Source organism: Barbatula barbatula (assembly GCF_947034865.1).
Source record: "Barbatula barbatula genome assembly, chromosome: 10".
Lineage (NCBI taxonomy): Eukaryota > Metazoa > Chordata > Actinopteri > Cypriniformes > Nemacheilidae > Barbatula > Barbatula barbatula.
In genome coordinates, this window is record NC_136773.1 from 18,129,122 (window position 1) to 18,142,158 (window position 13,037).

At 37.3% G+C, this 13,037-nt stretch overlaps 2 protein-coding genes across 3 annotated transcripts; both read right to left on the bottom strand.

The window, feature by feature from the left end:
* Nucleotides 1-480: 480 nt before the first annotated feature.
* cetp (cholesteryl ester transfer protein, plasma) lies at nucleotides 481-6,655 on the bottom strand. The gene is made up of 16 exons (XM_079465490.1): nucleotides 6,365-6,655; nucleotides 4,639-4,753; nucleotides 4,429-4,560; nucleotides 4,190-4,260; nucleotides 3,274-3,361; nucleotides 3,074-3,143; nucleotides 2,918-2,978; nucleotides 2,718-2,809; nucleotides 2,446-2,625; nucleotides 2,162-2,212; nucleotides 1,845-1,994; nucleotides 1,677-1,744; nucleotides 1,525-1,564; nucleotides 1,372-1,441; nucleotides 1,204-1,289; nucleotides 481-1,092 (listed from the first exon to the last, which is right to left on the bottom strand). Exons 1-16 carry the CDS (start codon nucleotides 6,633-6,635, stop codon nucleotides 1,015-1,017), a joined length of 1,623 nt encoding a protein of 540 aa, XP_079321616.1. The 5' UTR covers nucleotides 6,636-6,655; the 3' UTR covers nucleotides 481-1,014.
* A 450-nt stretch (nucleotides 6,656-7,105) lies between these two features.
* Nucleotides 7,106-12,541, bottom strand: herpud1 (homocysteine-inducible, endoplasmic reticulum stress-inducible, ubiquitin-like domain member 1). Of its 2 annotated transcripts, none has more exons than XM_079465358.1 (8): nucleotides 12,121-12,541; nucleotides 11,437-11,514; nucleotides 10,717-10,800; nucleotides 10,256-10,389; nucleotides 10,043-10,153; nucleotides 9,444-9,803; nucleotides 8,301-8,418; nucleotides 7,106-8,136 (listed from the first exon to the last, which is right to left on the bottom strand). In XM_079465358.1, the coding sequence occupies exons 1-8, from the start codon at nucleotides 12,274-12,276 to the stop codon at nucleotides 7,957-7,959; spliced, it is 1,221 nt and encodes a 406-aa protein (XP_079321484.1). In that variant the 5' UTR covers nucleotides 12,277-12,541; the 3' UTR covers nucleotides 7,106-7,956. The 2 variants fall into 2 exon arrangements, with proteins under 2 accessions (XP_079321484.1, XP_079321485.1); XM_079465359.1 differs by having other exon boundaries at nucleotides 7,191-8,136; nucleotides 8,301-8,407; nucleotides 9,473-9,803.
* Nucleotides 12,542-13,037: the final 496 nt, after the last annotated feature.

Below are 13,037 nucleotides of genomic sequence, written 5' to 3' on the forward strand. Positions count from 1 at the left end.
TGCGTTTATTCTAAACAAAACATGATGCAAACTTTTAAAAAAAACTTTCTGTACAATGTCCAAATGAAACAGTAAATTAATTAAGAAATTATGTGTCAATTAAGGCACATATATTAGTGCTGATTATTATTAATTGTTATTTCATTGTCCCATGTGTTTGTTTGGTCGCATCAAAAGATAGCATTACAGAAGATTACATTCAACGGGCTTATAATGTTCATTTAAACATCATCTAAACAATGGCACGATGAGTTAGACAATATACGTTATTGCGTGATATATACTCGGAAAAACTAAAGGCTATCTTTAAATATCAGCATACGTCACATGAGAGGGTCACGCGAGGACACGCGTCCATGTAAAGCGCATTTTAGTGCTGTGACGTGACGTGACGTGACTGTGCGCACTAGCATCGCATAGTGGCAAAATAAAGTTAGTTACCTTCAAACTCATCGAATATAGTTAATTTCACTTTTTGTACATTAGTTTAAGAACATACCTTTATTTGAGCATATAATAAAATATAATATCACGTATATATTAATTAATGCCTATAATAAAATGTATCCTACCTTTATGTGTGAAAAAATAAACATTAGAAAATGCAAACACTGCCACACATTTATGTAGTTTCCAGAGGGGAAGTATAAGTATAACCGGACAAACCTGCTACTCATAATTTGAATGACACAATGAAATGTTTAATAAAGGTAAGACAACCTCTAGATTTGATTAGGGAGTGCATCATATTACTAAAGGAAGTCTACTTACATTTCCAATTACAAAAGTCTGAAAAAGCATTACAAAATAACTAAACATTAAACGTCTTTACATACAAGCAATAATGTCAAACTGCCATATCTTAAAACAGTCAATGTAGAACATGATAATAAGCGCAGCACAAAAACAAAGGAACTCGGTGGAAAGTCCCCTCTAAGAAGAAGAACACAAAAACAAATGTACGTTTGTGCGTGTGAGAACGTGTGAAAATGAAAATGAAAGAACGCAAGATCATCAGTCCAGTGTTCTCTTGAGGAACTCCACCAGCAGGTGATGAGGAAAACCAAAATCTAGCTGCACCATCACATACTCCTGCATATGCAGAATAAAGAAATATGACAACAATATTACAGGATTTGACACTTATTTCAGACCCTTTTATTACATGTCCTTCAAACATATCAGTCAAAATAATATACTCACATCCTGGGGTATAACTTCAGGGTTGATTATGTCAAAAAGCAAAAGTCCTCGTTCATCCATTAAAGCGGTTAATTCTGCCTCAAGGTCTGAGATGAGAGAACATTTATAAGAAAATATATTTCTAAAAGGGGGACATAAATGTACTTATTCGCTGCTGACCAGACGTACATGATAGGACTTTGGGGAGGCCCATCTTTTCCACAGCCTCCTGTAGGTAAGTCTTGAAGCTCTCATCCATCTTTGAGGACAACCATGGAGGGTACGTAAATAGATGAGTACACAATAAAAATAACTAAAGCAAAACATTTCTTTGATTCTCACCGCAATAGCTCCTGATGTTGAAACTTCAGTTATAGTAATGCTATTAAGGGCACAAAAAGAAATACTTATAGACAATATACTGCATGTTCATAACTCAGTATATATTAAATGTATCTTGATCAACAATGACACATAACAATACAACAACTCACAGCTCTGCGGTGGCATTCAGAATAAGTTTCTTCTCTGCATACGAGGCTCTTACAACAACTGTTACATCCTGTAAAGACACAATCTGTGAACAGTGTTGTATACACAGAGTATATGCATGTCTTATGCTTGCTTAAAAGGGCACGGCTGTTGTTGTGTTGTTGGCTTACGGTCTCAAAATAAAGTGTTGGTTTGGCCTGTTCGGCCAGGGAAAGTTCAACTCCAGCCACAGCCCTGACAAATGTGCCCCGTGTTGTGGTCCACATGTGAGGAACTGACACGCTCTTTGCCTTTAACATCGGGCCCTCGGAGGACAGCCACTATGAGAATGTCAAAAGTAAGTCACACAGATGCATCCTTCATTTGAAATGACCTCATTCTGAAAACCTTTATTTGCATGTTGCTATAGCAGCGACCAAAATGGCAAACTCTGAAGTGTGAATTATATAGGTTTTTGAATATTCATATGCATTATGCATCTCAATACCTTGTTTAACAATTCAGGCTTGGCTGAGAATATTTCAGTTTGGAACAGATCCTGTAAAAAGACAAAAGCATACGTCTTAAGATACTTCATAGTTTCGACATTTGCATTTCATGAAAATTGAGCTTTTGCTAACATGCAGTTTTTCATTTTCCACCTCCAGAACATGATAAAAATCGTCATGCGGGAAGGAAAAGTGTTAATGTAACTAAATGTTTATCCCACACATCAGGCTCCTGCTGTTCATTTTTGACAGCTTATTTTTAGCACGAAGTGTTATGTCATACCGTGAGTTCTGTTCCTGAGATGTTGCGAATAAAACGGCCATCGTAATGCACAGCACCCATAAGTGGGTCTAGAAGCCTATCGGAGAACCAGAAGTAGAGCATGCGGTTCTCAGACAGTTGCGAGGGGTTGAACACTGAAGTATTAAAGGCCGATGTTTCATTTTTGTATGTAACCAGACCCTGGTTATGATAGAGAGAACAAAAAAACGTTTAGGATTAAAAATATAAGTATAGTGCTTGTCTGACCCCTTTAAGATATCACATGATCAGACCTTATGATATGATTCTATATAATTTGACTTGATGATGGGGTGAGAGGTTACAGAGATGTCCACACCAATGTTCCCATTACTTAGAAATTGCTCTGTTTAGGCAAAGAAGAATGTCACATCAATACACAAACCATAGTTGTTTTATATAGGTATATTTCCACATAAGGTGTTATGTCAAGGAATATTGCAGTATATGACACCTGCTTGCTCTTGAATAAAGTCTGCTAGTATGTTGGCCACATTGTTTATTTCTTTACAGATCTGTTGATGAGAGAAGAAGCTCAGGTTAAGTAAATCATGGTTAGCTGCAGTAGTAATGTAATACAGCAGAATATATAATACCACACCATACTCACCTGTGACTTAACAACTAACTTCACAGTGAAAGTCACAATATCTGTGAATATCTTTTTTAGCCAGCCGGGCCTGTACACAGTCAAAAGAAGAGTGCATCATTGTAAATATGTCCAGATTAAGGTAGCATACATCAGATGACAAATCATTAAACTGCTCTGATTACGTTGTGAAAGTTTGAAACAAGAAATGCTGAACTCACTCTCGATCTCCCTGTAAGAGCAGTTTCAGTTTGTGAAAAGTGAGGTAACAGTCCGTGGTGTCTGCAGCCACTTTGCCCTTTCCACAGTCTAACACACAAAGACACACACACCTCTCTATTCAGACAATAACTAGAAAAGTCTCATGCCTGTCATGTTCCACATTAATGTCTTAAAATATTGGATAAAATCTGAAAAGAAATTCCATAAGAGGGAAGACACGTTCAGTTGTTACTTTTAACTTTATAGATAAATTTTAAATGTTACTATTTTGGAGGTCATATTTATTTTTGTCTATTTTTACATAACACAGAGGCAATCTTCCTAAATAATATAATTGAACAAATTTTTTTTCTTAAGATAGGTGAGGGAACAGCGCCAGCGTCAGCTGCGATCGTTCACTCACGGCTCTCGTCCCGCCCTGCTCACAATCATCATTTTGTATATTTCACATTCCATAAGTCTTTTGTAATAATTCTTTGTATCTATAGATGGCCATAACCAGAGCAATGATACACCCTTTACTATAAATACTTCCTTAAACACATTTACAAATCAGTTAAAGAGATTAGAGAGTTTGTCCACAAATGAAACTTCTGTCATGAATTACTCACTCAGTAGTGGTTCCAAATCTTCTTTGTTTAGTGGAGCACAAAGAAAGATATTTGGACGAATGCTTGTAACCAAACAATTCTTGGACACATTGACTACCAAAAATACAATGGGGGTCAACATATCTTCTTAACATTTTTTGTAATTTTACCTACTATGGTACTCAATGGGGTCCAGAAACTCTTTAGTTACAAGCATTCTTCCAAATATCTTTCTCTGTGTTTATCAGAAAAAAGACATTTATACAGATTTGGAATAACACAAAGCTGACTAAATGAAGACACCAACAAACAAAATGTCACTCACATAGTTTTGGATTGATGCCCAGGTCAATTTGAGACTCAATTTCAAAATCAACTGACTGTCTCAAGCTGAGACTGTATAAGAAGAAAAATGGCAGTGTTACAATGATGCAAACTTTTTTTAAGACTAAAAAATACAGTATATATACATAACATCAGGTCGTACCACATACAGCAATGTTAACCTTTACCTGTACTATTATAGACACCCAATCACAAGTGGGAATAATTATAAATACTCACAGCCAGCTGCCATATCCATAGTTGATGGTCCCCTTGAATACAGCAGACACATTTGAAATAGAAAGCCGTATTCCTTCATTCTCTTTCAGCTCAAACTCACTCTTGCCGATTGAAAGGTTGTGGATCTCTAAACTTGACGTGTGAAGAAGAGGGTCATACATACAGAATGTAACCCTTAAAGGGATGCAGTGGTCACATCACTTCACTTACTTGTGAAATCCGTATTGCACCTCACCCATGAAGCCCATTGACTTCACTCCCTCTATGCGGGGATATCTGGCATGCTGAAAAGCAGCCTCAATCACTTTTGTAGTTTTCTCGTTCACTGCGGAATCAAGCAAGAGATATACATTTCCTAGTTAGCCTAAGATTTGAAGTATATAATTTTGAAAAAGTAGTTAAATTATTTTAGCTGAAGGACAGCTACTGCATTCAGATTCAACTTTTCAAAGGCATGTCATAAAATAAATAAATAATAAAAACATTCATTTGGAGGTTCCCAAACTTCAGAGGGGTCTTGGGGGGCCAAAAACATTTTTGTTTTAAATCTTGTTTTTTTATGATGTTATCATGTTTTTATTGTGTTGGTAAGCTGGATTTGTTTTTGTTATTATGGCTTAGATCAAAACAAACCAACTGCACTTTGATTGATATTAAGTAAAAAACCTCAAAACATGAAGAGTTATCTCCTTTTGGAACCATACTCTTCATATATACAGCTTGTAGAAGAGATTTGTGTGTATAGGGGTTCAAAGCGTGCACATGAAAAAAACTCTAGTATTTACTATACAAAACTAGTAGCATTTCTAGATACTGTAGTACTTTTTAATCCTTACGCTAGTAAATATAAAAGTATACAACGGTATGTAAATGTACTTTAGTTAATACTTATAATTAGGATAATAATGTAGCAATTATAATACTATATTAACTAACTTACTACATTATACTAAAATAATAGCTAACTACAGTAAATACTATTAGTATACTACAGTATTTACGTGGGCTGCCACAGAATTTGCAATTATATTCTGGTGAAATAAGGGGGTTATAAATATATTGTACTACATTTACAATTGACATAAAAAGCTGTTAGAGAAGCTACAAAGTCTCGTCTTCACGGTTATTATCAAATTTCAAAACTATGTTTTTAATATTTAAAAATTCTGATCAAGAGCTAAAATGCGCCCCAATGCAATTCCGTTCCGGTCCACTGGGGGGGGGCACAGTCCACAGTTTTGGGAAGTACTGTATTAATTACTGTACCCTCGGTGGCGCTAATGTGTTAGTACCTGCCGTGCTTTATTATTCTCAAAGTTTGTTTTTGCAAAACGGGGGAAACAAGCGAGAGGTCGTGTCACTTTTAAAACAAAATCTGGGTTTTTGACACTTATAAAAGATATGCATAACTGCACTATACTTATGAATAACTGAATCAACTACACAACATGACAAGCCAGTAAAATAAAAGTCTCAACCAATGTCACAGAATTACTGACCTTATCTTAAGATTTATTTATATACAGCTCCTTAGTTTTCCTGCATAAAATGTATTTTCAATAATATTAGAAGAGTTGGTTTCAAAACGAGAACTACATTTTTTACCAATTTTCAAAATTATGTTTTAGTTGTGTTTTATTGTGTTAGTTAGCTGTATTTATTGAGTTTGGCGTACATCAAAACCAACCAACTGCAGTTTGATTGATATTATGAAGAATGCACAGTAAAAAAATACATTATTTATGAAAACTATGAAAAACAGTTCTCCTTTTGGAACCAAACTCTTCATTTGAAAGCTAGCTCTTGACTAAAACCCTAGGCCTTGTTTGTGACAATTACCATTTTCACTTTATTTGCACGCCAAAATAAATTGCATCTTTCCATTTACAAATACTGACTGCTTAAAAACACAGAGAGCAAAAAGTGTTGTACTTACAGACTACAGCAGCTGGGTGTGTAAGCCGGCACACAGCTCCTGTAAACTTATAAGCCTCAGGAGAATCCAAACAGGAACTGCTTATTCTCACCAGACTGAGAACCAGAAGCAGTGCTACACTTTTCTCCATCTTAACACAATGTGAATATAGATGAGCCGCTCGCTTTAAACTGTAAGTGATAAAAGGGGCTCTTAAGACCTGTATTTGAGGAGGAGGGACGGATTGACATGGAGCCCCGGATGGAAAGGGGGTGGTCAGGATCTGTAACATCTGACTTTACATGTTCATCTGTTGAAGAATGGAAGAGACCATGCAAATGCCCCTGGGGTCAAATAGCATGTGTTATTCAAGAGGACAGTAAACATAACATTCTGGACATTCTTGTGTACTAAACAAATAAGAGATATGGTCCTAGGAAGAGTGGACCAGGTAGTGAACCAAGCAAGGCCAAAGTCCATGCCGGGGACAGTGGGGTGAGAGAGGTGTTCCACACTGTTACTAAACTTTGAAAAGGATTCGCTATGCAGATAGAACAATAAAAACCCATCTGGACATTATCATCAGAGTACAGGAAGTGACTTTACCAAAGCGCAAAGCATACAAACAAGTTCTGACGTTAACCAGCTGGTGACCGAGTAGTCGATGACAGCCTGTCCCCGAAGCCCCTGTGTAAAGTTTAAAAGGTTAAAATGACATAAAACAAGACTAATAGGAGAAAACAGCCTGCTACTCATCACCTAAACATTGGGCAACTAACTTTAATACTTTTGCAAATACATTATACGAAATTAAAAGTGAAACAAAAGAGTATATTTCATTTTCTTTATACAAAGATGTTTATTTTAATAATGCTAATAACAAAGCATTTTTACACATAGCAATGCTACAACAGGTTGAAAATTTTATATTTGTGACTCAAAGATTTATCTTTTCGTTTCTGTCCTTTACTTTTGATACCAAAGTGTAGTTTCTTATGTTAAAGTTATAAGTATAGTTGGCCTGGATTTGATTTTGAACCCAAGGTCAACAGCAAAATCTTCTGTTCTCTGAATTGCAAATTCTCCTGCTTATAATACTTACACATACCGAACAATATCATTACAACTTTACAATTCAATTAGAATAAGCATACATTTCCTTGAAAAATCTTCAAAGTGCCACAAATGCATTGTTCCAAACGCCCGCCATCAATGTATAGCCATCATTGTCCATTATACTCGGACCTAATAAGATCAGCCCACAAGTTTAATCCTCAGATCACTTTACGTAAAGCACTCCAAGAAAATGAAGCCTTGGTGACAGAAGCCTAACCAAAGAGGATCAGACCAAGACACTGATACCATTGATTTCACTTAATGAAGATCTAAAGTGCTTGCAAAAACAGTCGAGATTATTTACACTGCCATGTCTTAAACTTCTTTATACAGAAAGTGCAAACATTTGAAAAAGAAGGAAAGTGCTCTCTTTCCACTGAGCAAAATCAATCTAGGACATATAGTCTTCAGTAATAATGTTAAGTTCAAATGGTCAGCCCATGGGCTGTTAAGTCCTTTGATGTCCTTTTATTTTAGTCCTTTGATACTATAAGTTATCAGTTTGCCACACCTTGTGGAACTTCTGGTATCAGAGAAGCAAAGAAAGCTTTAAAGAAGACCCAGGCAGTCCAGAGAATAGGCGGTCGAACTGCGGGAACAGGAACTGCTGTCATGGAGGGTAGAACACCGTCTTCTAGAGCTGGATTTGCATCCTCCACTCCAGCAGGGGGCTCCACCTTACAGACAAAATAAGAATGAGGAAAGTAAGCACATTTGCTTGCTTACGCATGCCTACACATTCCACTTACAAGTCAACTAAACTTGTAAACTAAAACATTTACTAATTTACATTTTCATATCAAAAGCCAACAGCTACTCAAATTAAACAAACTGTACTCACTGGTTCTGGATGTCGGTCCTCATTCTGGTTCTGTTGGTTTTGAATGACCTCTGGTGCTGGCGGGTTATGAAGTCTCGCTTGAGGTCTTCGTCTGAAAGGAAACCAGCCTGCCGTGTGTCTGGTGGAAAATAAAGGGAGTGTAAAGAGCAGTTAAAAAGAAAGCATAGCTCCAAAACATGCTTTTACAAACCAGCAGAAAACATCATAGAAAAACATCACCGGCATATTCATATTGAACACCCTCACATAAAAAGGAACAGTTCACCCAAAAATGAAAATTCTGTCATCAATTCACATTCACCCTCAAGTTTAAAATCTCTGTTTATTTCTCTGTTCTGATGAACACAGAGAAAGATATTTGGAAGAATGTTTGTAACCAAACAGGTATTGGCCTCCATTGACTAACATAGTAGGAAAAATTGCTTTATAAATGTCTTTATTCTGTTGAACACAAAAACAGTTCTGGTTACATGCATTTTAGCTAATATACGGTGTTCATCAGTACAAAGAAATTGATACAGATTTGGAACAATTTGAGGGGCGAGTAAATAATGATAGAATTAAAATTTTTGGATGAACTGTCCCTTTAAGCTGTGTGGCTGGAGTACCAAACATTAGCCAGAGCAGAGAAAGCCCCACATTTAGAGAGCTAAAGTATCAGAAGGTTTTTTTATCGCCGTTTTAACTAAAACGTAGTCCCGGTAATAACAGCTGGTTATCAGAGTAATAAATTCCACACCCCAAAAGAGCAAACACATTGCTTACTGCAAATAGAGTCGCATACGCATTTTTGTTTTATCAGAGAGAACCCTGTGTCCTGCTAATTTCTGCTTTGTATAAAACAGATCCATTCCCTTCATTGCTCAGGAATGTGCGAATGTAGGAGTTTGTTAATATAACAGACGCCTGGCTCAAAGTCCGAAATTATGTAATTGAGAGTGTAAATGTGCATACAGATTCTATCATGCACATCATTTATAATAAAATTACAAAAAATCATGAATCCAGTCTGTCGGTCAATGAATCCAGAATTGAAGTCAACAAATGTCAATAAATAATGTAGGCAAACACATACTAAAGCACTAACTCTCGACAAAGAAACTCAATATTTTTTAGACCAAATAAATGTTTTTCAAAACTTACAGGTACATAATCAGCAGGCTGCTCATGACCAGGACAAAGCGGCTCACACTGGAGTAGAAATATACAACACTCAAGAAAACACCCAATCGGGACGCCGTGTACACCCAATCCAGCCAATCACGGTTTATGTCCTCCTCATCTTCCATTACTGGTCCACCCTGAGCATTCATACGGAGATTCTGATTGGCACCTTCTGGATTAATGAAGGCAGGACCTGCAGCGTTTTGATTGGCTGGCAGGTCGTTGATGGGGCCCTGATTGGCTAAAGCTCCAGGTACTGCGGCTTGATGAGGGGCAACAGGAAGTGAGGAAGCATGGGCGGCCATTGGAGCTGAAGTGGCGGCTGCCATGGCAGCATGACTGAAAAAACACAGAAAAGTTTTAGATTGATGTAGATAAATGAATAGGATGTTGTGTAAACTGTAGTAAGCATTTACATTTATACATTGGCAGACGCTTTTATCCAAAGCTACTTTGCATTATACTATACATTTGTTTCTAAGTATGTACAATCCCTAGGATCGAACCCATGACCTTGGCGTTGCCAAGCTCTAACCACTGAGCCTCAAGAAAGCTGCATGAAACCATCAATCACTTACTATTGCATGTAGTACTGGCGGGCATACATCTGCTGTAGCCACAGAAGCTGTTGTGGACTGTAGAGGGAGTAGGTGGGAAAAGCGGGATGGTTCATCGCTGCTGTGACAGCCCTACAAATAAATTAGCCAATGTAATTCATTCTCATATAAAATATCAAACAGTATTACTAAAACACCTTTCACAACATCAAATCTTAATTCAAAAGCACTCACATAGAAGTATCTGCGGAAATCCCAGCGGATGTGGGCGAGACCGAGTGACCTCGCTGTCTAAGGCCATCCGTAGAGGGTACGATGGTTGCAGGTGAACTTGGGGAAACAGATTCTGTGCTTTGCGGCCGAGTTACCTGCACCACAGATGAGAAACAAAGAAATTTCTAAACAGGAACACCAGAACAGGTGCATGAGAGTACACTACAAACACTCATCTGAAACTTTTTGCAAATTGTTATAGGAAGAGGAAGAAAGCAGCTGTGTGGTGTTATCTCCACCCAACTGAAGCGATGCCTTCCCCTGAGAAATAACAGGCGGTTTCACTAACACTTATACTACATTCTGTGAACTTGACAAATAAACTGCCTTGAAATGAGCTAAAATTAAGATGTGAACCAATTAAAGTGAACCCATAATACCTGTAAGATTAAAGTAAAAGAGAACAAATTGTGGTCACTTACTTTGGGCCTTGCGCCAAGCTGTGCGGCAGACTGGGGTCTAAAAGCACACACCAGGTGAAGAGTTGGCTTGGTATCTGATGGTACCTGCATACAGAAGATAAAAAAAGTTTAGACTGTCTTTTTTGTTAAAACATTTGGCATTTGGACAACAAAGCAATGTATATGGGATATATTTGTAAGCTATATATATATATATATATATATATATATATATATATATATATGTTAACATATATCCCATCACTTTAACTTTTTAAAGAAGCATATGAAATCGTGTTTTAGTTTGAGGCGACAAAAACCTTCTCAATGGGAATTATTATTTTGTGCAAAAGATCATGTTAAAACCATGTGACTGTCATATCGTTTTATCACTGTACAAAACAGTGTTTCAAAGATGACACATCTAGCCTGAGGGACCAGTAAAACTCTTTAGTCTGAGCGGCTTTGAAATCTGACTGACTACAGCACATGGTAAGAGGATCAGGCTGAAGATACAGAACAATTGTTCTGTGGATCCACCTGGATCCCTGGTGTTTAACTATATACCACCCTTTGGTATATTTTCTTTGACATACATGAGTATTTTGTCATTTCCAGGCATTCTTTTCTGCTAATATAAAGAGAGCTAAATAACACAATCATTGACCTTATAATGACAGTAACCAACAGATGGTTTCCAAGTCACAAGAACTAAACATCTGTTTATATGCACAAACTCACTTTAGAGAAAACTTCTCTTATCTGCAGGCCGTCTGAAAGCAGCTTCCCGGAGAAAATGAGCCTCTGATCTTTCTCAGCCTGTTAGAAAAACACAAATCATGTTATTTATGTTTGTGAGCTGTCATAAACAATGCTGGAAGATAAAATATGCATTTAATCCTGAAACACCCTTAATTTATTTCATACATACATTTTGTTATAAATGAAATGGTTATAATGTGATGTGTTCTAATGGAAACTCTACTGGTATTTACCGGTAATGTTTTGGATTCTTTTGGTGGGATGTTGTCTGACAGATGGGAATCAACCATTATACCATTAAATGACCACTAAACACCCAAAACAACTCTACATGATGATATTTTGCAATGATTTGTTGGTAAAAGTAGATATTTTAAATTTAAAAAAAAGTCTAGAATTTGTATACAAATGTGTTTTTCCAGCAGGGTTTGTAAAGGGCCGCTATATTTCCGCATATACTGACACCAACAAAATGCATTATATAGTATGTTGGGGTACAAAGACAAATATATGTAAAAATATCACTTGAATCTACCAAAGATATTGAAAGTACACAGGGGGTAAAAATAGTTGCAGCCATGTTGCGCTCTGCGTCTGCTGAGGAATGCTGACAACTTGGTCAGTCGCAAGCCAATAATGTTACAGGTAAGAACCCAAACCTACCGGATTGCTGGGATAAACCTTAGAAAGATGACATTTGAGGTCCTTCACGGTCCAGTCCATGCGCACACCCTCGATCACTTGATCGCCGTGAAACTGGTTGGGCGTTTTAATGATCAGAGAGATCGCCTCTCCGTCCGAGACCTCCGGATTTTCCATGTTTCCTTTCTTGACCAACCAAGCGGAAAGATACGAAAACTGCGGGAAGCCGATTTACAAAACAAGTCGAGGGCTCGATCCGTCGCAAATGCACTACTCTAGACAGCTGACTATAAACGGAAGAGGTTCCTGGTTCAAGAAGTTTCGTATATAAGCCGTGAAGTATTTGCGTTTGTTTCCAAACACACTGTGGCCGCACGTGATTGGCTGCGGCTCGCTTGTGTTCAGACGTGGAGCCAGTCGTGAAGCCCCACGCGCTGCGCATGCGCTGTTGGACCGAGTCATCGAAATGTTTTCACTAGAAGGGATGCAGCTACCTAGAGTGGGCATGCGCAGTTCAATAGCGGTAAAATAAATTCACGCTGAAAACAGTTGATTCATATTTTTTATTATTGTAAGGTTGAATGTAGTTTTCTGGTAGGTGTAGGCGTTGGCAAATGTAATTTATTGTAATTATATGGCGAGATTTTGCACCACTTCCGGCTGTAGCTGTGTCCCTTCTAGCAACAACCTTTTTTACAGAGGTTTGTTTGGAAGTGTTATGATTGCATCAGTTGACGATCATGTCATAACACCGTATGGTTCTTATGTACAGTACAGTAAAGTAAAGGTGTGTTTAATGGTTTTAAATTGAGGAATAAATAATAACACAATAGTCTCGAAGTTGGTAACGTAACTAGTCCTTTATTAAATATACTTTGGAATATTTCAGTTGTCATTAAAATAAGCAAATTATTTAGCTCTTGAATTAACAGATAGAC